Source organism: Dendropsophus ebraccatus, chromosome 5, assembly GCF_027789765.1.
Source record: "Dendropsophus ebraccatus isolate aDenEbr1 chromosome 5, aDenEbr1.pat, whole genome shotgun sequence".
Taxonomy (NCBI): domain Eukaryota; kingdom Metazoa; phylum Chordata; class Amphibia; order Anura; family Hylidae; genus Dendropsophus; species Dendropsophus ebraccatus.
The window spans coordinates 81235798-81260144 of record NC_091458.1 but is presented as its reverse complement, the minus strand read 5'-3'; the positions used below and the strand labels follow the sequence as shown (position 1 = coordinate 81260144).

Here is a 24347-nt window from a genome sequence, read left to right as displayed (position 1 = left end):
AGGGAGATCAACCAAAACACCGCAGAGACACCATCACGTGTCTCAACGTCAGTGTATTCTAGAACATTGCCCCCTGGGAAATCAAATATGCAAAAGAACACTGCAGAGACACCATCACATGTCTCGACGTCAGTGAACTAGCCAGACCTTCCCTCCGGGAAGGAACAACCAAGCCAAAGCGTTCTCCAGTCAAGGAAACCACCTCAGCAAGGTATCCATCCACAGACAGCTGTTTCGGGGTTTTTGCCCCTCATCAGTGTGGAGTAGGTTTCTGGCTAGTGGGAGCAATGACTAGTAAGTGCATGCAAAAGGACGCTGGTTGACCTCAGGGAGATCAACCAAAACACCGCAGAGACACCATCACGTGTCTCAACGTCAGTGTATTCTAGAACATTGCCCCCTGGGAAATCAAATATGCAAAAGAACACTGCAGAGACACCATCACATGTCTCGACGTCAGTGAACTAGCCAGACCTTCCCTCCGGGAAGGAACAACCAAGCCAAAGCGTTCTCCAGTCAAGGAAACCACCTCAGCAAGGTATCCATCCACAGACAGCTGTTTCGGGGTTTTTGCCCCTCATCAGTGTGGAGTAGGTTTCTGGCTAGTGGGAGCAATGACTAGTAAGTGCATGCAAAAGGACGCTGGTTGACCTCAGGGAGATCAACCAAAACACCGCAGAGACACCATCACGTGTCTCAACGTCAGTGTATTCTAGAACATTGCCCCCTGGGAAATCAAATATGCAAAAGAACACTGCAGAGACACCATCACATGTCTCGACGTCAGTGAACTAGCCAGACCTTCCCTCCGGGAAGGAACAACCAAGCCAAAGCGTTCTCCAGTCAAGGAAACCACCTCAGCAAGGTATCCATCCACAGACAGCTGTTTCGGGGTTTTTGCCCCTCATCAGTGTGGAGTAGGTTTCTGGCTAGTGGGAGCAATGACTAGTAAGTGCATGCAAAAGGACGCTGGTTGACCTCAGGGAGATCAACCAAAACACCGCAGAGACACCATCACGTGTCTCAACGTCAGTGTATTCTAGAACATTGCCCCCTGGGAAATCAAATATGCAAAAGAACACTGCAGAGACACCATCACATGTCTCGACGTCAGTGAACTAGCCAGACCTTCCCTCCGGGAAGGAACAACCAAGCCAAAGCGTTCTCCAGTCAAGGAAACCACCTCAGCAAGGTATCCATCCACAGACAGCTGTTTCGGGGTTTTTGCCCCTCATCAGTGTGGAGTAGGTTTCTGGCTAGTGGGAGCAATGACTAGTAAGTGCATGCAAAAGGACGCTGGTTGACCTCAGGGAGATCAACCAAAACACCGCAGAGACACCATCACGTGTCTCAACGTCAGTGTATTCTAGAACATTGCCCCCTGGGAAATCAAATATGCAAAAGAACACTGCAGAGACACCATCACATGTCTCGACGTCAGTGAACTAGCCAGACCTTCCCTCCGGGAAGGAACAACCAAGCCAAAGCGTTCTCCAGTCAAGGAAACCACCTCAGCAAGGTATCCATCCACAGACAGCTGTTTCGGGGTTTTTGCCCCTCATCAGTGTGGAGTAGGTTTCTGGCTAGTGGGAGCAATGACTAGTAAGTGCATGCAAAAGGACGCTGGTTGACCTCAGGGAGATCAACCAAAACACCGCAGAGACACCATCACGTGTCTCAACGTCAGTGTATTCTAGAACATTGCCCCCTGGGAAATCAAATATGCAAAAGAACACTGCAGAGACACCATCACATGTCTCGACGTCAGTGAACTAGCCAGACCTTCCCTCCGGGAAGGAACAACCAAGCCAAAGCGTTCTCCAGTCAAGGAAACCACCTCAGCAAGGTATCCATCCACAGACAGCTGTTTCGGGGTTTTTGCCCCTCATCAGTGTGGAGTAGGTTTCTGGCTAGTGGGAGCAATGACTAGTAAGTGCATGCAAAAGGACGCTGGTTGACCTCAGGGAGATCAACCAAAACACCGCAGAGACACCATCACGTGTCTCAACGTCAGTGTATTCTAGAACATTGCCCCCTGGGAAATCAAATATGCAAAAGAACACTGCAGAGACACCATCACATGTCTCGACGTCAGTGAACTAGCCAGACCTTCCCTCCGGGAAGGAACAACCAAGCCAAAGCGTTCTCCAGTCAAGGAAACCACCTCAGCAAGGTATCCATCCACAGACAGCTGTTTCGGGGTTTTTGCCCCTCATCAGTGTGGAGTAGGTTTCTGGCTAGTGGGAGCAATGACTAGTAAGTGCATGCAAAAGGACGCTGGTTGACCTCAGGGAGATCAACCAAAACACCGCAGAGACACCATCACGTGTCTCAACGTCAGTGTATTCTAGAACATTGCCCCCTGGGAAATCAAATATACAAAAGAACACTGCAGAGACACCATCACATGTCTCGACGTCAGTGAACTAGCCAGACCTTCCCTCCGGGAAGGAACAACCAAGCCAAAGCGTTCTCCAGTCAAGGAAACCACCTCAGCAAGGTATCCATCCACAGACAGCTGTTTCGGGGTTTTTGCCCCTCATCAGTGTGGAGTAGGTTTCTGGCTAGTGGGAGCAATGACTAGTAAGTGCATGCAAAAGGACGCTGGTTGACCTCAGGGAGATCAACCAAAACACCGCAGAGACACCATCACGTGTCTCAACGTCAGTGTATTCTAGAACATTGCCCCCTGGGAAATCAAATATGCAAAAGAACACTGCAGAGACACCATCACATGTCTCGACGTCAGTGAACTAGCCAGACCTTCCCTCCGGGAAGGAACAACCAAGCCAAAGCGTTCTCCAGTCAAGGAAACCACCTCAGCAAGGTATCCATCCACAGACAGCTGTTTCGGGGTTTTTGCCCCTCATCAGTGTGGAGTAGGTTTCTGGCTAGTGGGAGCAATGACTAGTAAGTGCATGCAAAAGGACGCTGGTTGACCTCAGGGAGATCAACCAAAACACCGCAGAGACACCATCACGTGTCTCAACGTCAGTGTATTCTAGAACATTGCCCCCTGGGAAATCAAATATGCAAAAGAACACTGCAGAGACACCATCACATGTCTCGACGTCAGTGAACTAGCCAGACCTTCCCTCCGGGAAGGAACAACCAAGCCAAAGCGTTCTCCAGTCAAGGAAACCACCTCAGCAAGGTATCCATCCACAGACAGCTGTTTCGGGGTTTTTGCCCCTCATCAGTGTGGAGTAGGTTTCTGGCTAGTGGGAGCAATGACTAGTAAGTGCATGCAAAAGGACGCTGGTTGACCTCAGGGAGATCAACCAAAACACCGCAGAGACACCATCACGTGTCTCAACGTCAGTGTATTCTAGAACATTGCCCCCTGGGAAATCAAATATGCAAAAGAACACTGCAGAGACACCATCACATGTCTCGACGTCAGTGAACTAGCCAGACCTTCCCTCCGGGAAGGAACAACCAAGCCAAAGCGTTCTCCAGTCAAGGAAACCACCTCAGCAAGGTATCCATCCACAGACAGCTGTTTCGGGGTTTTTGCCCCTCATCAGTGTGGAGTAGGTTTCTGGCTAGTGGGAGCAATGACTAGTAAGTGCATGCAAAAGGACGCTGGTTGACCTCAGGGAGATCAACCAAAACACCGCAGAGACACCATCACGTGTCTCAACGTCAGTGTATTCTAGAACATTGCCCCCTGGGAAATCAAATATGCAAAAGAACACTGCAGAGACACTATCACATGTCTCGACGTCAGTGAACTAGCCAGACCTTCCCTCCGGGAAGGAACAACCAAGCCAAAGCGTTCTCCAGTCAAGGAAACCACCTCAGCAAGGTATCCATCCACAGACAGCTGTTTCGGGGTTTTTGCCCCTCATCAGTGTGGAGTAGGTTTCTGGCTAGTGGGAGCAATGACTAGTAAGTGCATGCAAAAGGACGCTGGTTGACCTCAGGGAGATCAACCAAAACACCGCAGAGACACCATCACGTGTCTCAACGTCAGTGTATTCTAGAACATTGCCCCCTGGGAAATCAAATATGCAAAAGAACACTGCAGAGACACCATCACATGTCTCGACGTCAGTGAACTAGCCAGACCTTCCCTCCGGGAAGGAACAACCAAGCCAAAGCGTTCTCCAGTCAAGGAAACCACCTCAGCAAGGTATCCATCCACAGACAGCTGTTTCGGGGTTTTTGCCCCTCATCAGTGTGGAGTAGGTTTCTGGCTAGTGGGAGCAATGACTAGTAAGTGCATGCAAAAGGACGCTGGTTGACCTCAGGGAGATCAACCAAAACACCGCAGAGACACCATCACGTGTCTCAACGTCAGTGTATTCTAGAACATTGCCCCCTGGGAAATCAAATATGCAAAAGAACACTGCAGAGACACCATCACATGTCTCGACGTCAGTGAACTAGCCAGACCTTCCCTCCGGGAAGGAACAACCAAGCCAAAGCGTTCTCCAGTCAAGGAAACCACCTCAGCAAGGTATCCATCCACAGACAGCTGTTTCGGGGTTTTTGCCCCTCATCAGTGTGGAGTAGGTTTCTGGCTAGTGGGAGCAATGACTAGTAAGTGCATGCAAAAGGACGCTGGTTGACCTCAGGGAGATCAACCAAAACACCGCAGAGACACCATCACGTGTCTCAACGTCAGTGTATTCTAGAACATTGCCCCCTGGGAAATCAAATATGCAAAAGAACACTGCAGAGACACCATCACATGTCTCGACGTCAGTGAACTAGCCAGACCTTCCCTCCGGGAAGGAACAACCAAGCCAAAGCGTTCTCCAGTCAAGGAAACCACCTCAGCAAGGTATCCATCCACAGACAGCTGTTTCGGGGTTTTTGCCCCTCATCAGTGTGGAGTAGGTTTCTGGCTAGTGGGAGCAATGACTAGTAAGTGCATGCAAAAGGACGCTGGTTGACCTCAGGGAGATCAACCAAAACACCGCAGAGACACCATCACGTGTCTCAACGTCAGTGTATTCTAGAACATTGCCCCCCTGGGAAATCAAATATGCAAAAGAACACTGCAGAGACACCATCACATGTCTCGACGTCAGTGAACTAGCCAGACCTTCCCTCCGGGAAGGAACAACCAAGCCAAAGCGTTCTCCAGTCAAGGAAACCACCTCAGCAAGGTATCCATCCACAGACAGCTGTTTCGGGGTGTCTCTGCGGTGTTTTGGTTGATCTCCCTGAGGTCAACCAGCGTCCTTTTGCATGCACTTACTAGTCATTGCTCCCACTAGCCAGAAACCTACTCCACACTGATGAGGGGCAAAAACCCCGAAACAGCTGTCTGTGGATGGATACCTTGCTGAGGTGGTTTCCTTGACTGGAGAACGCTTTGGCTTGGTTGTTCCTTCCCGGAGGGAAGGTCTGGCTAGTTCACTGACGTCGAGACATGTGATGGTGTCTCTGCAGTGTTCTTTTGCATATTTGATTTCCCAGGGGGCAATGTTCTAGAATACACTGACGTTGAGACACGTGATGGTGTCTCTGCGGTGTTTTGGTTGATCTCCCTGAGGTCAACCAGCGTCCTTTTGCATGCACTTACTAGTCATTGCTCCCACTAGCCAGAAACCTACTCCACACTGATGAGGGGCAAAAACCCCGAAACAGCTGTCTGTGGATGGATACCTTGCTGAGGTGGTTTCCTTGACTGGAGAACGCTTTGGCTTGGTTGTTCCTTCCCGGAGGGAAGGTCTGGCTAGTTCACTGACGTCGAGACATGTGATGGTGTCTCTGCAGTGTTCTTTTGCATATTTGATTTCCCAGGGGGCAATGTTCTAGAATACACTGACGTTGAGACACGTGATGGTGTCTCTGCGGTGTTTTGGTTGATCTCCCTGAGGTCAACCAGCGTCCTTTTGCATGCACTTACTAGTCATTGCTCCCACTAGCCAGAAACCTACTCCACACTGATGAGGGGCAAAAACCCCGAAACAGCTGTCTGTGGATGGATACCTTGCTGAGGTGGTTTCCTTGACTGGAGAACGCTTTGGCTTGGTTGTTCCTTCCCGGAGGGAAGGTCTGGCTAGTTCACTGACGTCGAGACATGTGATGGTGTCTCTGCAGTGTTCTTTTGCATATTTGATTTCCCAGGGGGCAATGTTCTAGAATACACTGACGTTGAGACACGTGATGGTGTCTCTGCGGTGTTTTGGTTGATCTCCCTGAGGTCAACCAGCGTCCTTTTGCATGCACTTACTAGTCATTGCTCCCACTAGCCAGAAACCTACTCCACACTGATGAGGGGCAAAAACCCCGAAACAGCTGTCTGTGGATGGATACCTTGCTGAGGTGGTTTCCTTGACTGGAGAACGCTTTGGCTTGGTTGTTCCTTCCCGGAGGGAAGGTCTGGCTAGTTCACTGACGTCGAGACATGTGATGGTGTCTCTGCAGTGTTCTTTTGCATATTTGATTTCCCAGGGGGCAATGTTCTAGAATACACTGACGTTGAGACACGTGATGGTGTCTCTGCGGTGTTTTGGTTGATCTCCCTGAGGTCAACCAGCGTCCTTTTGCATGCACTTACTAGTCATTGCTCCCACTAGCCAGAAACCTACTCCACACTGATGAGGGGCAAAAACCCCGAAACAGCTGTCTGTGGATGGATACCTTGCTGAGGTGGTTTCCTTGACTGGAGAACGCTTTGGCTTGGTTGTTCCTTCCCGGAGGGAAGGTCTGGCTAGTTCACTGACGTCGAGACATGTGATGGTGTCTCTGCAGTGTTCTTTTGCATATTTGATTTCCCAGGGGGCAATGTTCTAGAATACACTGACGTTGAGACACGTGATGGTGTCTCTGCGGTGTTTTGGTTGATCTCCCTGAGGTCAACCAGCGTCCTTTTGCATGCACTTACTAGTCATTGCTCCCACTAGCCAGAAACCTACTCCACACTGATGAGGGGCAAAAACCCCGAAACAGCTGTCTGTGGATGGATACCTTGCTGAGGTGGTTTCCTTGACTGGAGAACGCTTTGGCTTGGTTGTTCCTTCCCGGAGGGAAGGTCTGGCTAGTTCACTGACGTCGAGACATGTGATGGTGTCTCTGCAGTGTTCTTTTGCATATTTGATTTCCCAGGGGGCAATGTTCTAGAATACACTGACGTTGAGACACGTGATGGTGTCTCTGCGGTGTTTTGGTTGATCTCCCTGAGGTCAACCAGCGTCCTTTTGCATGCACTTACTAGTCATTGCTCCCACTAGCCAGAAACCTACTCCACACTGATGAGGGGCAAAAACCCCGAAACAGCTGTCTGTGGATGGATACCTTGCTGAGGTGGTTTCCTTGACTGGAGAACGCTTTGGCTTGGTTGTTCCTTCCCGGAGGGAAGGTCTGGCTAGTTCACTGACGTCGAGACATGTGATGGTGTCTCTGCAGTGTTCTTTTGCATATTTGATTTCCCAGGGGGCAATGTTCTAGAATACACTGACGTTGAGACACGTGATGGTGTCTCTGCGGTGTTTTGGTTGATCTCCCTGAGGTCAACCAGCGTCCTTTTCTAATTGCATCATGGCATCCTCTAATGGGAATGGGGGCCATGCCTATTTAGTTGGGGAAAAGGGACAATTTTAATTAATTTGGGGGTATTGGGCCAATTAGAAGTTTATAAGGTTGAAAAGGACAGGAGTCCATCAAACTCAACCTGTGTTGATCCAGAGGAAGGCAAAAAACCCTTGTGAGGCAGACGACAGTAGCCTCATCACAGGGGAAAAATTCCTTCCCGACTCCATAATGGCGATCAGAATAATCCCTGGATCAACGTGACCCCTGAAATAAGAATAAGGGACAGAATATTGAAAATTTAGAACTCCAATGACGTGTGGTACGCCTTGAAGCAATCCTTTATGCAGAGGCCGGGGTGATCAGGACAGGTGTCACACTGGTAAATGCTGTCCTTCCTGATCCCCCTTTTGTGGCACACTCTGCACTTCTTTTGGGATCTCCCCTTTTTTCCAGTGTGGGGGACTTCACCTGGAAAATGTTGTCCCTCTACGATACGGGGTCCTTCATATCCAGAAGCACTGGGGCCCGCTCCGTGGCTGCAGAATATCAGGGCTTTGATTACTGCTTCCTGGAAATCAAGGAATTTCCCCGGGTGGCCGGCACATCGGTACAACACAAAAGCGTTGTACATCGCTGTTTGTACCAGATGTACGGCCACCTTTTTGTACCACGTTCTGGTTTTTCGCGTGGCGTTATATGGCTTGAGGACTTGATCTGAGAGATCAACTCCTCCCATATACGGATTGTACTCTAGAATACAATCAGGTTTGTTCACCACGTTCGTGGTACCACGTACAGGGACAGGGGTGACGCTATTCCTGTGAATTGTGGTCAGAATAAGGACATCGCGCTTGTCCTTATATCTGACCAACAACATGTTTTCACAGGCATAGGCCTTGCACGCACCCCTTCTCATCGTTTCTCTAACAGGGTGACTTGGGAGGCCTCTTTGGTTTTTTCGGATCGTGCCACAGGCTACTGTAGCTCGGGCAGCGAGTGACCGAAACAGGGGGATGCTGGTATAAAAGTTATCAACGTACAGGTGATAACCTTTATCCAGCAGTGGGAAGATCAGTTCCCAAACGATCTTCCCACTAACTCCGAGGATGGGGGGGCATTCTGGGGGCTGGATTTGGGTGTCCCTACCCTCATACACTCTAAATCTGTAAGTGTACCCTGAGGTACTCTCACAGAGTTTGTAGAATTTCACGCCATACCGCGATCTTTTATTGGGAAGGTACTGGCGGAAATGGAGTCTTCCTTTGAAGCTCAGGAGAGACTCATCTACTGAGATGTATTTCTCTGGGATATACATCTCAGCAAATTTGGATGAGAAGTGCTCTATGACCGGCCGTACTTTGTACAGTCGGTCATATGAGGGGTCATCTCGTGGGGGGCACCTTGCATTGTCATTATAATGCAGGAATTTTAGGAGGGTTTCGAATCGTACCCGTCCCATGGCCATTCTGTAAAGTGGGGTATTATTTATATAATATCCCCACTCCAGTATTGCCGCATTGTGGTTTTTTTTACTAGGCCCCTGTGCAGCAGGAGCCCCCAAAATTTTGTCATTTCGGCTGCATCAGTAGGGGTCCACGCCATGGGCCTAGCAAAAGAAGAGGAGGGGTTCTGGACCAGGAATTGGTGCACGTACAGATTTGTTTGCGCCACCATCAAATTTACAAGGTCACCAGAGAAATAGAGCTTGAAAAAGTCTATTTCTCTGAGACCTGTGGGGTTAACCTGGATTCCCGCCGTTGCCGTAAAGCCAGGAATCCAGGGCTGATGATTTTGGGGGTCTGGGGTCCAGATGGGGTCACCTGTCTGGGGGACGGGGGGCGGGATGGGGTGTCTGGGGGGCAGGATGGGATGACTTGTCTGGGGGGCAGGGGATGGGATGGATTGACGGGGGGCAGCCCGAGGCGTTCTCCTTGGACGCCGTGGTGGATAATCATCATCACTGGATGATGATGATGAGGATGAATGGAGGAATGAAGGATCCCCCCATTCATCCTCACTGGCTGTTTCGGTGTCAGAGGCGATAAGTGCGTACGCCTCTTCCACCGAAAATCGTTTCTGTGACATTTTTATACGGGGATTGGGGTAGGGGGGTATGTAAATGTAATGTGGTGTAGTGTAAAGCTTTATTAGATGTATTGTAATGTAATGTGTGGTAGTGTAGTGTAGTGTTTTACGTGTTTTTCACAGTAAGGGGTGGGGGGGGGAAACCTACGCCAAAAAAAGAGTTGCTGATAAATGCCGCACTTATGTGCGGTACTTTCAGCAAACAGTGGCGGTAGGATATAGAAAAAAAAAAGGGTGAAAAGGGGGGAAAAAAACCCCTACGCCAAAAAAGCGGAGTTGCTGATCAGCACTCAGCGGCGAAAGGGCGCAAAAAAAAAAAAAAAAAATTGAGGGAAAAAAAAATGCTATTTCTTCACCCCAAAGTCACTGATTAGTGTATGATATACACTAACCATCCGCTAGGGGGCAGTACTACGTACCTGACGGAAATAGCCGAAGATCTCCGGAAAAAAACGCGACAAGACCCGAACGAAGAAGCCGAACGATGACGTGGAAAGAAGCCGACGCCGAACGAAGACGCGGAAAGAAGCGGATGCCACGGAATCGCCGATTCGCCGCACCGGACGCTACGATCAGGTGAGTATGGTGCACTACACGACACACACACCTGCTCTGCTCACCTCAGCTAACCGACTGAGGTGTGCAGATCAAAGTAAAAATATTTATACAATAGCAGCGATCTGGGGGGTGGCACCATGGGCCCCTCTAGTATACACACTAATGATGATTGGTGCTGTCTCGGACAGCACCAATCATCATTAAATTCCGGGTCCCCGGGTCACCAATCACTGTAGTTGGCTGATTTGAATAAATCAGCCAATTACAGCGATCGTCGGCACGGAGGGGTTAATCACCCCCCCCGTGCCGGCAAGCTACGGTGGTCTGCTGTTAGTAACAGCAGCCATCATTACCCGATCGCCGCGTGTTTACACGCAGCGGTCGGGTAAACATCAGGCGTAAATTTACGCCCTGGTGCGTTAAGTACCAGGCTGCGAGGGCGTAAGTTTACGCCCGATGTCGTTAAGGGGTTAAAGGAAGTACAGAATTGAATACATCAGTGCTGCCAGTTTCCAGATGTCTATCACACAAGCAGTGCATAGACACCATTTCTGATGCTGTGTGCTCCGGCATCTTAAAAAAAAACACTATTTTGGACTGACACTTCTGTCGCTTCTGTGTCTTCAGGCTGCACCCGCCTCCTCTGGCTGTCAATTATTCTGGAGGAGGCAGGGCAGTGGCCAGAGAGTGGGTAAAGGAGCTGACAGTGTCACAGACCCACCTCTGTGACACAGTCCGGAATAAACAACGTTTATTACTACAGATGCCGGATGACACAGCATCTCTAACGGTCAAAGGACTGGACATATTGGCACAATGTTGATTTCTACAGCATTATATACTCCATACTCTTGTTGTACTTCTGCGTGACTAAACTACGTCAAAGTCAGGTCAGTTCCCTAAAAATTGGCAGGTTCAAACTGGGCACAATACAAAAAACATATAAAAAGTCTTACCTCGGTCTGTCCCTCCTGAGCGCTGCTCTCATGTGTAACCCGAATACTCTGGAATAGGATAACAGTGCAAAAATCTTGTTAATTGCTGCATAAATGCCTGTCTAAGCTCCACTGCGATAAACTGGACCACAGGAATACCAGGTATGTACACTGCCAAATTCAAGATTTTCCAGGGCTCAAAAATCAACAAATCTATAGTACAGTATCATACTCGTACACACCTCATCTTTTTCTAGAAATTTGGCTCTTTCTTCAGGGCTCAATGAGATGGAATCATCTAGAAACTTTTTCAAAGTAGAGTCACTTTCTGAAATATAAAGAAAGGGAAATGGAAAAAAGAAAGTGAGGAAGGAAGAAAAGGAAGGAGCAAGGAAAGAAAACCATAAAAAGGGATAAACGGCTCCCAACAGGCATATCTATTGCTATTCCACTGACAGGTTTCAACATTTAGTAGGGTGGCTCAGTGGTTAGCATCCCTGCCCTGCAGTGCTTGGGTAACAGGTATGAACAAAGGCAATATCTGCATGGAGTTTGGATGTCCTCACACTGTCTGTGCATCCTCCTAGAGACAACATGCATACTAATAGGTTAAATAGCTGTGTGTGTTTAGGTATGAAATTAGTCCATTAGGACAAGTACTGATGCGAGTTGTGACGATCTTGCAAGTGTAATTCATTGGCACTATATAAGCAACCAAGTCAATGATTTTTTTTTTCTTATGGCATAAGGTGTCATTTTAAATTACAGATGTTGATGAAGTTATACTTCATCTTCTTGGTTGGTTGTATCTGAAGCATGTTAATTGTACTTTGTTGTTTGATAAAGATATGTCCATTTGGATTGTTTGACTATGAAGTTCATCACTGTCAGACACCACGCCTGTTTACACAGGGTGAGGTGTGGCTGACAGCAATAATCAAAAAAAAAAATTCAATGGAGTATTTGCTTGTTTGCCAGATGACCACCGGCCCTTTTACACAGTCCAATTATTGGGAACAAGCATTCCTAGGGACAAGCCTTTGCCATGATAATTGGCCCTAAGGGTGCATTTACATAGAGAGAGTTATCTGACAAATTGAAGCAAAAGCCAGGAACTGATGTGAAAAGAGGAGAAATCTCAGTCTTTCCTTTATGACCTGTTCCCTGGCTTTGGCTTTAATAATCTGTCAGATAAATCTCTCAGCCATTAGAATAGGCCACCAATATCTTTTGCACAAGGGCAGTGGCACATTTAATCATATGATAATTGGTGGTAGTGCTGAGAGCTCAACTCCTATAGATTGGATGTTGATGGCCTACCTTAAACTAAACTATACCAAAAGGCCAGACCAGATGGACCCAGTGGTCTTTTTCTGCCAACAATCTTGTATCCCAAGGAAAGGCAATCAAAAAAAATCTATGAATATTCCTTAAGGGTGCGTCCACACGTAAGATATCAATGTAACTAAACACAGCATCAAATCTGCTGTGGATCCTGTATGTGTGAGTGCACCCTTACTGTGAACAAATGCTGTAAAAATAGGGAATTGAAGCATGTTTGTATCTTTTTAGGCTACACAAAAGAACTGCTCTCAGAGTCTTACAGCGCCACCTAATGGACACATTCAATTATGGAAAAAATGAAGACATTTACCAAAGCTGAGCTTGTCTCTGTTGTTTGCCACTGCATGAATGAGGCCGATTGTTCCACAGGCATTGCTTATTGTCTGCTTCATGAAGTAAACACAGGAATCCACATCTTGACCGTGGGATTTAATTTTTTCTTCCTCCTCTGCCCTGAAATGTTCATACTGAATGGGTGGAAAAATGAAGGCTTCAATCGATGTTATTTGTGACATTCACATGCACAGCTGTTATGTCATGTCTTGGCTGTAACATAACAGTGTGTTCTCTTGCACATGCACTAAGCCAAAGCAAGCCTCCTCCAGTTATACAGGCCTTGGTAATCACACAGATCCAGGCATCTCTACAAATACAAGGCTATCATTAAAGAGATGCATTTTAGACACAGCCCTTATGTTCTATAAAAACGGGAGGAAGGGGGCGTTGATCAGCTGTCATCATATTGCTACAAAAGGAATTTGGTTAAGGACCAGGCCAATTTCGATTTTTGCGATCTCGTTTTTCCCTCCTTGTGCTTAAAAGGCCATAGCAGTTGGATTTTTTCACCTAGAGACCCATATGAGCCCTTATTTTTTGCGCCACTAATTGTACTTTGCAATGGCTGTCTGTATTTTTTCATTAAGTACGATGCAAAACCAGAAAATTATTAAATGTGTGGTTAAATTGAAAAAAACAAAAAAGCATTTTGTTTATTTGGGGGGTATTTGTTTTTATGCCGTTCGCCATGGGGTAAAACTTGTTATATATGTTCCTCAAGTCTTTACGATTAAAAGGATATATAACATGTATAACTTTTATATTATCTGATGGCTTTTAAAAAATTCAAACCATTGTTAACATATATATGTTCCTTAAAATCGCTCTATTCCCAGGCTTATAACGCTTTTATCCTTTGGTCTATGGGGCTGTGTCAGGTGTCATTTTTTCCGCCAAGATGTGTACTTTCTATCGATACCATGATTGAGCATATGCGACTTTTTGATCACTTTTTATTACAATTTTTCTGGATTTGATGTGTCCAAAAATGCCCAATTTTCCACGTTGGGATTTTTATGCTTATGCCATTTACCGTGCGAGATTAGGAATGTGATAAATGAATAGTTCGGGCGATTACGCATGCGGCGATACAAAACATGCTTAGTTATTTATTAATTTTTACTTATAACATGGGAAAATGGGGGTGATTCAAACTTTTATTAGGGGAGGGGGCTTTTTTTTTTTTTTTTTTTTTTTTTTTTTACACTTATACTAGAAGCCCCCCTGCTGAAAGCAATCGAGTGCCGAGCCAGGATCAGCGCCATTATGACGCTGCACCCAGCCGGTAAAGGTTGTGTGGGTCACTCCTCCGGGACAATGCAACAAACATGGCATGTCACATACATAATTTGTGTGACTGCTGCATGTGATGTTCTCCACCAGAGCTGCTGAAGACACAGAGAACTTCATTTTTTCCCCCTCTTAAGCAATCCCAGATAACTCTAAGGCTGCATTCACATGTTCCCTGTTCCTCACAGAACACGGACGTGGAATGCCTGTAACAGACTTCTCTCCCCCCTGGGCAGCATCTGTAATAAGATGCTGGGAGCGGGGGAACTGTACAGATATGCGCTGTGCTGTAATGACAGCGCCGCGCTGTAATGAATCGGCCGCGCGGCGCTGTCATTACAGCACATATCTGTACAGTTCCCCGGCTCTAAGCATTTAATTACAGATGCTGCCCGGGAGGGGGAGACTCCGTTACAGACATTCCTCATCCGTGTTCTGCGCATAACACAGAACATGTGAATGCAACCTTAGGGAGGGAAAATGGTCTCTCATGTATTTTTTTCACCTTGACTCAGGTGTGGTTTGCAATTAAGCTCCATTCACTTCAATGGAAGTGAGTTGCAAAACCCCATCCAAACTGGAGACAAGAGAGTTGCTGTCTCTGGAAGAAAGTGGCCATGTTTTTCTAATGCTGGATAACCCCCTTTAAAAGGGGAACTATCAGCAGGTTAGACCCAGGATACCGAGGCGTTCGTGCCCAGGATACCGAGGCGTTAGTGCCCAGGATACCGAGGCGTTAGTGCCCAGGACATTGAGGTAGAAAGTATGTGTCTTCGGCCTGGAGTACTGTTAGGAACACTGCCCCACCCCTACAGTGTCATCTGGCCCATCCCCTCCATTGATTATCAGCATCCCAGGCGCCATAGGGGGCTTTCAGCAGGTTAAGGTTCCCCTTTAAGAAGTCTGTTTTCCTATATTGATCACTTAGTTGAATTTTATAGACATGTCTTTTTTTTAACCAGACTATGTTACCTGATTACCTGTAAAGTAGTTGAAGGTATTCGTCCCAGACAGGTTTCTCCTTATGGCAAGTTACATAAGAGTATGGTTTTCGTGCCATATGGTTGCAATTGTAAACCAAATTGTTACTTTAATTTCAAACACATCCACTGAATCTGGTGGCCGTTTCAGTAGCACAAGCGGTGTGTCTATGGGAAACTTACTTTTTCTGTTATAGGGAAGAGAAGTAGAAGAGCGCAGACAGGGCGAAGGACCAAACTGAGAAGCTCAGGATCAAGTCCATAGACATCTACAAATTGCCAGCTAGTGCCAACACCCAACTGCTTGAGAAACTGAAAAAGATATAAAGGCATAAAAATTATGAATCAATCTAGCAGATTCTTTCTAGCAGATCAAATGTTAGGGCAGCAAAAGAACAACAGGGCCTGAAACATACGGTAAAGCCCCTTTATTTCACGTAATAGCTATTAAGGAAAATCTAACACGTAACCTGTAAAAATAGACTCCAAGACCACTGCTTAAAAACTGCATAGGGTTTATATATGCAGTGCTACCTCTGTTCTTGAACTTAGTTGGTTCAGGAAAGCAGTTTAAAGGCAGAGCAATATCCCGTAGGAAATAATGTAAATGTGTTTAATTGGTTCCAGCACTCACCAATAATTACCTACAGTACCCATATATTACATTGAAAAGTGCCCAGTGTAATCCCTACAGTACATTACAGCGGAGCACTTTATTGTAAAGGTCATTATACACAAGAAACATTAAACAAAACCAGCAATTATAGTACAGTAGTCACCAACTCCTTACTCATACTTTACTGCAGCGTTTCCCAACCGCAGTGCCGCGGCACACTGGGGTGCCGGGAGAACCCGCCAGGGGTGCCGCGGGATCCCGGTGGGAAATGTGCATTGTCACTTTAAGCATCCCGAGAAGCTGCGGCCGCGCAGCTTCTCGGGATGCACAGATGACTTTGATGTTCCGCCCACACAGTGAGCGGGGCGGAACATTAAAGCGAGCAGAATGCAGGAGCAGGAAGTGTCAGCATCCTGCTCCTACATTCCCTCCCATAGGCTGCCGGCACTTCATACCAGCAGCCTATGGGAGGCCGGGACGTGACCTCTCCGGCAGGCGTGATGATGTGACGTCATCACGCCTGCCGGACGTCTCGTCCCCGCGGCTCGCAAGATAGAGCCAAAGGAGGAGCAGAGCTTCTGCCTGCAGCCACAGCGCGGATTAGGTGAGTAGGATGTTTGTTTTTTTTAGGGGCAGAGCAGGGGGCATTATTAGTATATGGGGGCACCTCTGGGGTCATTATTAGTTCATAGGGGGCACCTCTGGGAGCATTATTAGTATATAGGGGCACCTCTGGGGGCATTATTAGTTCATGGGGGGCACTATTAGTTCATGGGGGGCACCTCTGGGGGCATTATTAGTTCATGGGGGGCACCTCTGGGGGCATTATTAGTTCATGGAGGCACCTCTGGGGGCATTATTAGTTTATAGGGGGCACCTCTGGGGGCATTATTAGTTCATGGGGGAACCTCTGGGGGCATTATTAGTTCATGGGGGAACCTCTGGGGGCATTATTAGTTCATGGGGGAACCTCTGGGGGCATTATTAGTATATGGGGGCACCTCTAGGGGCATTATTAGTTCATGGGGGCACCTCTGGGGGCATTATTAGTTCATGGGGGAACCTCTGGGGGCATTATTAGTTCATGGGGGGACCTCTGGGGGCATTATTAGCTCATGGGGGCACAGCAGGGGATCCTACATACAGGGGGCATCCCACATTCCTACTCGCTTTACTGCACATAACACCAAACAGCGCAGTTACTTTGGGAGCCTACAGGAGGGAGAAAGGAAAGGAAGTTGCTAGAAATGTGCAGAGCCTAAATTGTTTGTCTCGCAGGTTTTGAAGAGGTGAAAAGTATCTGTCACCTGTGAGTCACTGTATGACGGTTTTCTTATTTTGTAGAACATTATTTAGTAGGGGTGCCCCGAGGAAATTTTTTTTTTCCAAGGGGTGCCCAGAGGTGGAAAAGGTTGGGAAGCACTGCTTTACTGTATAGAGTTCCCCCCCCCCCCCCCCTCCAGCACTGTGAAGTATAGGAGATGGTGGTGCTCTGACTATACATGCACTCCAGCAATCTTTTACAGTACTGTAATGTACGTGAAGCCTCACCAGTGCTAAACTCACCATGTACAACCCACGATCCATGCTTGAAAAACGTTCAAATAATAAGCAAAGTTTGAATTCTAAACATTACTTCCCGGTAAATTTTTGTTCGAATGCCGAACAGTTTGAATTCAGATGCTTTCGAACACTGAGGTATTACTGTACTTCAAGACTGGGTGCCATAAAAGTGTTTGAGAACCAAGCAAGAGTTTGAGAACTGAAGCAAACTTTCCTTGAAAATACAGTTTGAGAATTGAACAGTTTGAGTACAACAGAGATACCACGATATTGTATAAATGCACAGCACCACACTGTGGTCACTTGACATACTGCAGATTGCATTGGCACTGAACACAGTGGTAGTTATAGATCTCTGAATCTATGAATACATGGAATCTATTTGCATGTATTTAGATAGAAGTTGCACCAAACTGTGAACCTTGGGATACATTATAGAGAGGCTATGATAGTACACCCCCGCTTGAAGTTCTGCCCGTCCCATAGGCTCCATTCTATGTTCAGGCACATTCCACTGTCCGCCCAAAGAATCTGCAGAACTTCAAGGGGGGCATGCGGCGTAATCCGCTTGAAGTTTCTGCCTCTTTTCCATAGTGTGCACATACCCTTACACTGGAAAAGGGCTGGTGCCGAATATTAAGCTCTCCAGTAAGAGGAAACTAACCACCTGCCTGAATGTAGATAGGGTCATTAAACAGATGTGCCTACAAAATGAGGTCTAGATGATTAAGAGAGCAGGGATTACAATATTTTTCTGTCTACACCTGCTCTGATAACCCCGAAACAGCTGGGTGCAGATGGAAAATCTTTCCTTTTGGAGAGATTGTTTGGCTTGCCGTAAAATCCCCAGTCAATGTTCTAAGACTCCTTGATCGAGTGAGATTTGACTTGAAGGGACAACTCTTTGCTCAAGAGATGTGAGAGCTATTTTGAATCATTGCAGCCCCACAGGAACTACCTGCTCAGCTAGTCACTGCAGCTGTGTCCCGTCTCAGTCACTGATTGGGCATTTCTAGTTGGGGACATCACAGGATCGGGAGCCCAAAGGGACACCATGAGCTGTGACGCTGCACTGCAGGGGCATGGGTAAATAGGACTTCTTTGCACACACACACGCCAGCCTGCTGCAGCCATAGCGTGCACACACACGCCAGCCTTCTGCAGCCATAGCGTGCACACACACGCCAGCCTGCTGCAGCCATAGCGTGCACACACACGCCAGCCTGCTGCAGCCATAGCTTGCACACACACGCCAGCCTGCTGCAGCCATAGCGTGCACACACACGCCAGCCTGCTGCAGCCATAGCGTGCACACACACGCCAGCCTGCTGCAGCCATAGCGTGCACACACACGCCAGCCTGCTGCAGCCATAGCGTGCACACACACGCCAGCCTGCTGCAGCCATAGCGTGCACACACACGCCAGCCTGCTGCAGCCATAGCGTGCACACACACGCCAGCCTGCTGCAGCCATAGCGTGCACACACACGACAGCCTGCTGCAGCCATAGAACCCACGGCCAGCCTGCTGCAGCCATAGCACACACACACACACAGCCTGCTGCAGCCATAGCACACACACACACAGCCTGCTGCAGCCATAGCACACACACACAGACTGCTGCAGCCATAGTATGTACACACACACACAGCCTGCTGCAGCCATAGCACACAAACACACACAGCCTGCTGTAGGGATAGTGCCCGCACACACACGCAGCCTGCTGCAGCCATAGCACACACACAGGCAGCCTGCTGTAGGGATAGTGCCCGCACACACGCAGCCTCCCGCAGCCATAGCACTATGAAGAGAAACACACAATCTTTTCCCAGAGAGAAAACACCACATTAAGGACAGAGGTTACTACTACATTACGTATGGCTTCTTCTCCTCCGTATTACACAGGATATCTTCATATTACACTGCTGCTCATATAAGATGATCCAGGAAGCATTGCAGAAGAGAACAGCACAGATCCCCCCCCCCCCCCCACACACACACACACACACACACATAATGGACTCTTCCAGCTCAGAAACAAACTGCCAACTGCCAGTGCTTTATTACTGGTATATGGAGGAAACTAAATGTAGGGGAGAAAGCTACTTAGATTGACAGTACATAAAGTATATTGATAAAGAACATTTATAAAATCCCTAATAAAACTCAATAGAATTTTGAAAGTTTTTTTGGTAAATTTTTTCCCGACTCCAACAAAAACTAGTTCCCACTTAACAGCCCTCAGGGCCAGCCTTAGGCGTGTGCGACTTGTACGAACACACAGATCACAAGGGGTCGCCAGCACCTGATGAACCCACACTAGTGCCAGGGCCACTGTCGAATGCTGCGCCACTCCCTTTAGCTATAGCATGTCTAATGACATGCTTATAGTTAGACAGGACGCCCTGATTAACAGCGTGATGTGCCATTGGCTCCTCACGCTGTCAATCACTTTTATGACCACAGGCAGCCTTATGCCTGCGGTCACAGGAGCCGCTCTGTAGTCACTGTGTGATAGAGCAAGGAGAGGCACAGAGCGCGGAAGAGAAGAGGGGATGCCGGAAGAGCCAGGAGGCTAGGTGAGTAGAGTGTAAGGGGGGGGGGGTAATTTACTCAGTGTGAACATACCCTAAAACTTGTAGGGCTTGTCAGGTTAAATATTTTTGTAAATACATTTATTTAGAAAACTTGTCTCCCTCTCCTGATACACCCCCCTCTCTCTCCCTTTGTTCACAGGGTAACAGACAATGAACAGTAGTCTGGCTGTTGTATATGTATCTATAATGTAAAATGGCATAAAGCAAGATAGTGTGAGCGTGTATCTAACAATCCACCAGCAAGACGACTGATTTTAAAGCAGACTGGTGGTCTGTAACCTAGACAACGAGCTGTCAACGATGAGAGAAAAAGAGCAGCATATCAGGATACGGAGGCAAGTTTGCTGAATGAATGTATTTGCAAAAATATTAAACCTAACAAGCCCTTCAAGTATCTACCAATGTTACTTAAGATGTGAATCTACCTTTAAACTTGCATATTTCTATTATGTTAATGCAGTGTATACATTATATAATGAAAGTTACGTAACTTTCTAATAAATGTTGTCTTTCTACGCAGACGCCAAAACCCAACCTACTGCAGCACAGCTCACAGTGCTGGTAACCTTCTGGCCACCACAGATGTGTCTCCTAGTAGTTTGCTACAATGTATAAGTGTTGTTAGGCTATATATATGTAGTTCAGGCTATTGCACTTACAGAAGATATCAGCTAAACTTCTTTAGAAAACTCTCAGCTATGAACAGGTCTAGATGGCGTTTCATCTTCTGGGTGTATAGAATGTTTATAGTTTATTGATAGATAACAGAGGTTTGGTATATGGACCAGAATAGGTTTTCTATTAGATTTAGGTCTACAGAAAGTGCAGGCCACTCCACCTGAGGTCCCCCAGTGTCTAGCAGCCATTCCCTATTGATGCGACCTTGATGAGCCAGTCGTCCATGACGAAATTAGGTCTGTGTTGGTAATGCAGAGGCACAATTACTAGATTAATGATGTTATTCTATGGACTTGTCATGTACCATTCACAAAGTGTAGGGCAGCCCTGTATTGACTAGACACACTTACCCACACTGTAACACCACCACCATGCATAACCTAACAAGCTCCTTGAATAGTAAGTGCAAAAAGTATATATTCTGGCTAACATGGTACTATACTATTTTTTTCTAAGCAAAAAGTATTGAAATACTTAACAGGTTGACATGTGTATTCAAACGTTTAGAGAAGGTCACATTAAGTTCACCTGTAAAGATCAGACTGCATTTTAGCGTGCCTTTACACAGAGATTTATCTGACATGTTTTTGAAGCCAAATCCAGGAGCAGACTATAAAAAGAGAATAGGTCATTGAGGAAAGACTGAGATTTCTCCTCTTCTTAAATTCATTCCTGGCTTTGGCTTTAAAAATCTTTCAGATAAATCTCTCTGTGTAAAGGCACATTTAGTTTTATCCTCAACCGAACATTCCTTACTTGTTGTGTGTAGTGTATATAATTAAAATGAAAGGGACAATCTTTTTCAGGGTGGGTTGACACGTACCGGAATCGCAGCGGATCTCATGTGATTATAGCAATTACCATTACAGTGAGTATTTAAAAGCAACCAAAGTCCCAATGTCGCTGTTCAGCTGAATATGAACGTAATCTCCCCTATAATACAGGCCTGCCTGGAACATGAGAACACCTGGACGGTATTGGGATTCTCTAAAGAAGTGTTCCCTAACCTGTAGTTTTCCAATTGTTGCAAAACCACAACTCCCATCGTGCCCCAATGATGGTTTTATAACATCTGGAGATCTGTGGAGAGCAATGTGCAGTGAATCCCTAACATGTTAGTCGCAGGGAACCACAGGGTAGGCACTCTGTTGTGAAGTCCTGTGCAGTAGTCTGCTGTACAAGTGATACAAATCATCTATGTGGGTTTGTATTGTGATTATGATGAGTAATCCTATCTGCTCCACCCTCAGCTACTCCACCCTTGAATTAGCAGGTCATTTAAAGCAGCGTTTCCCATCTTGCGGCTCTCCAGTGGCCAAGAAACGACAACTCCCATCTTACTTTGAGAGGTAAAGATTACATTCACAAGTCATGCTACACTACAGCAGTCTACCCCAACCTGTGGCTCTCCCGCTGCTGCAGAAACTACAACTCCCAGCATAGCCTTTGACAGTAACAGCGTGGCGTAAGTTGTAAGTTTGCAGCAGGTGGAGGCGCACAGGTTGGGGGAACACCGTATTAATGGTTGGTCTCCCCCTGCTGAGATGTGACACAGGAGCCAGGTGGAGCAAGCTGTCTGAAACCATGGCAATACCATGCCCATAACAACCAATCACAGCTCAGGTTTCATATCTGAACCAGCTCTGTAAAATGAAAGCTGAGCTGTGATTGGTTGCCATGGACACAAGCCAATCAGGCAGACTGATATATCTGGACCCTGTCATTCCTGATAGAGCTTGTCTAAAAGGAAAGCTGTGATGATGTTGCTATGGACAACTTAAGAAAGGTCCTATATTAGAAAGCTGTTATGTGTAGAGGAATAGGACTGGCATCCCTTATGGGTGGGCACCTTCATACAAGAGCTGAGCCGGGGGCGCCCAGCAGACATCTCCCCCTTACACCATACTTACACATGACCCCATTCCTCAGTTAGCAGTAACAGTATGGGAAGCACGGGGGGCACGCAGCAGACATCTCCCCCCCTTACACCATACTTACACATGACTCCATTCCTCAGTTAGCAGTAAGGCCCCGTTCCCACTGAGGAAAGGTAGCGGAATTCCGCGACGGAATTGTCCGCGGCGGAATGCCGTTAGCCTCCCGCTCATAATGGGAGTCTATGGGAGGTGCGCGCTCCTGCTCTGTACGCGCTGAAGAATGAACATGTTCATTCTTCAGCGCGGACAGGGCAGGAGCGCGCGCCTGCCATAGACTCCCATTATGAGCGGGAGGCTAACGGCATTCCGCGGCGGACAATTCCGTCGCGGAATTCCGCTACCTTTCCTCAGTGGGAACGGGGCCTTACAGTATGGGAAGCACGGGGGGCACCCAGCAGACATCTCCCCCCTCAGCAGTAACAGTATGGGAAGCACGGGGGCGCGCAGCAGACATCTCCCCCCCTTACACCATACTTACACATGACTCCATTCCTCAGTTAGCAGTAACAGTATGGGAAGCACGGGGGCGCGCAGCAGACATCTCCCCCCCTCAGTTAGCAGTAACAGTATGGGAAGCACGGGGGCGCGCAGCAGACATCTCCCCCCCTCAGTTAGCAGTAACAGTATGGGAAGCACGGGGGCGCGCAGCAGACATCTCCCCCCTCAGCAGTAACAGTATGGGAAGCACAGGGGCGCGCAGCAGACATCTCCCCCCCCTTACACCATACTTACACATGACTCCATTCCTCAGTTAGCAGTAACAGTATGGGAAGCACAGCAGACATCTCCCCCCCTTACACCATACTTACACATGACTCCATTCCTCAGTTAGCAGTAACAGTATGGGAAGCACGGGGGCGCACAGCAGACATCTCCCCCCTCAGCAGTAACAGTATGGGAAGCACAGGGGCGCGCAGCAGACATCTCCCCCCTCAGCAGTAACAGTATGGAAAGCACAGGGGCGCGCAGCAGACATCTCCCCCCTCAGCAGTAACAGTATGGGAAGCACAGGGGCGCGCAGCAGACATCTCCCCCCTCAGCAGTAACAGTATGGGAAGCACAGGGGCGCGCAGCAGACATCTCCCCCCTCAGCAGTACCAGTATGGGAAGCCCAGGGGCGCGCAGCAGACATCTCCCCCCTCAGCAGTAACAGTATGGGAAGCACAGGGGCGCGCAGCAGACATCTCCCCCCTCAGCAGTAACAGTATGGGAAGCACAGGGGCGCGCAGCAGACATCTCCCCCCCTTACACCATACTTACACATGACTCCATTCCTCAGTTAGCAGTAACAGTATGGGAAGCACGGGGGCGCACAGCAGACATCTCCCCCCCTTACACCATACTTACACATGACTCCATTCCTCAGTTAGCAGTAACAGTATGGGAAGCACGGGGGCGCACAGCAGACATCTCCCCCCTCAGCAGTAACAGTATGGGAAGCACGGGGGCGCACAGCAGACATCTCCCCCCCCCCCTCAGTTAGCAGTAACATGGGAAGCACGGGGGGGGGGGGCGCAGCAGACATCTCCCCACCCCCTCCTCATTTAGCAGTAACATGGGGGGCACGCAGCAGACATCTCCCCCCCTTACACCATACTTACACATGACTCCTTTCCTCAGTTAGCAGTAACAGTATGGGAAGCACGGGGGCGCGCAGCAGACATCTCCCCCCTCAGCAGTAACAGTATGGGAAGCACGGGGGCGCGCAGCAGACATCTCCCCCCTCAGCAGTAACAGTATGGGAAGCACAGGGGCGCGCAGCAGACATCTCCCCCCTCAGCAGTAACAGTATGGGAAGCACAGGGGCGCGCAGCAGACATCTCCCCCCTCAGCAGTAACAGTATGGGAAGCACAGGGGCGCGCAGCAGACATCTCCCCCCTCAGCAGTAACAGTATGGGAAGCACAGGGGCGCGCAGCAGACATCTCCCCCCTCAGC

The 24347-nt window shown here is 48.0% G+C and overlaps 1 protein-coding gene across 7 annotated transcripts in view; it reads right to left on the bottom strand.

Annotated features, from left to right (window-relative positions):
* Positions 1–24347, bottom strand: part of UCHL3 (ubiquitin C-terminal hydrolase L3) — a 53076-nt gene that overhangs the window by 27270 nt on the left and 1459 nt on the right. For 5 of the 7 annotated variants that reach the window (XM_069970638.1, XM_069970637.1, XM_069970636.1 and 2 more), the window contains 4 exons: positions 15203–15331; positions 12724–12880; positions 11312–11397; positions 11091–11138 (listed from right to left, as the gene is read on the bottom strand). In XM_069970638.1, coding sequence (XP_069826739.1) covers positions 11091–11138; positions 11312–11397; positions 12724–12880; positions 15203–15331 — 420 coding nt within the window. Of the gene's footprint in view, positions 1–11090; positions 11139–11311; positions 11398–12723; positions 12881–15202; positions 15332–21296; positions 21333–22888; positions 22916–24347 lie in introns of those variants that run through there. The other 2 variants (XM_069970643.1, XM_069970642.1) reach the window with 2 other exon arrangements.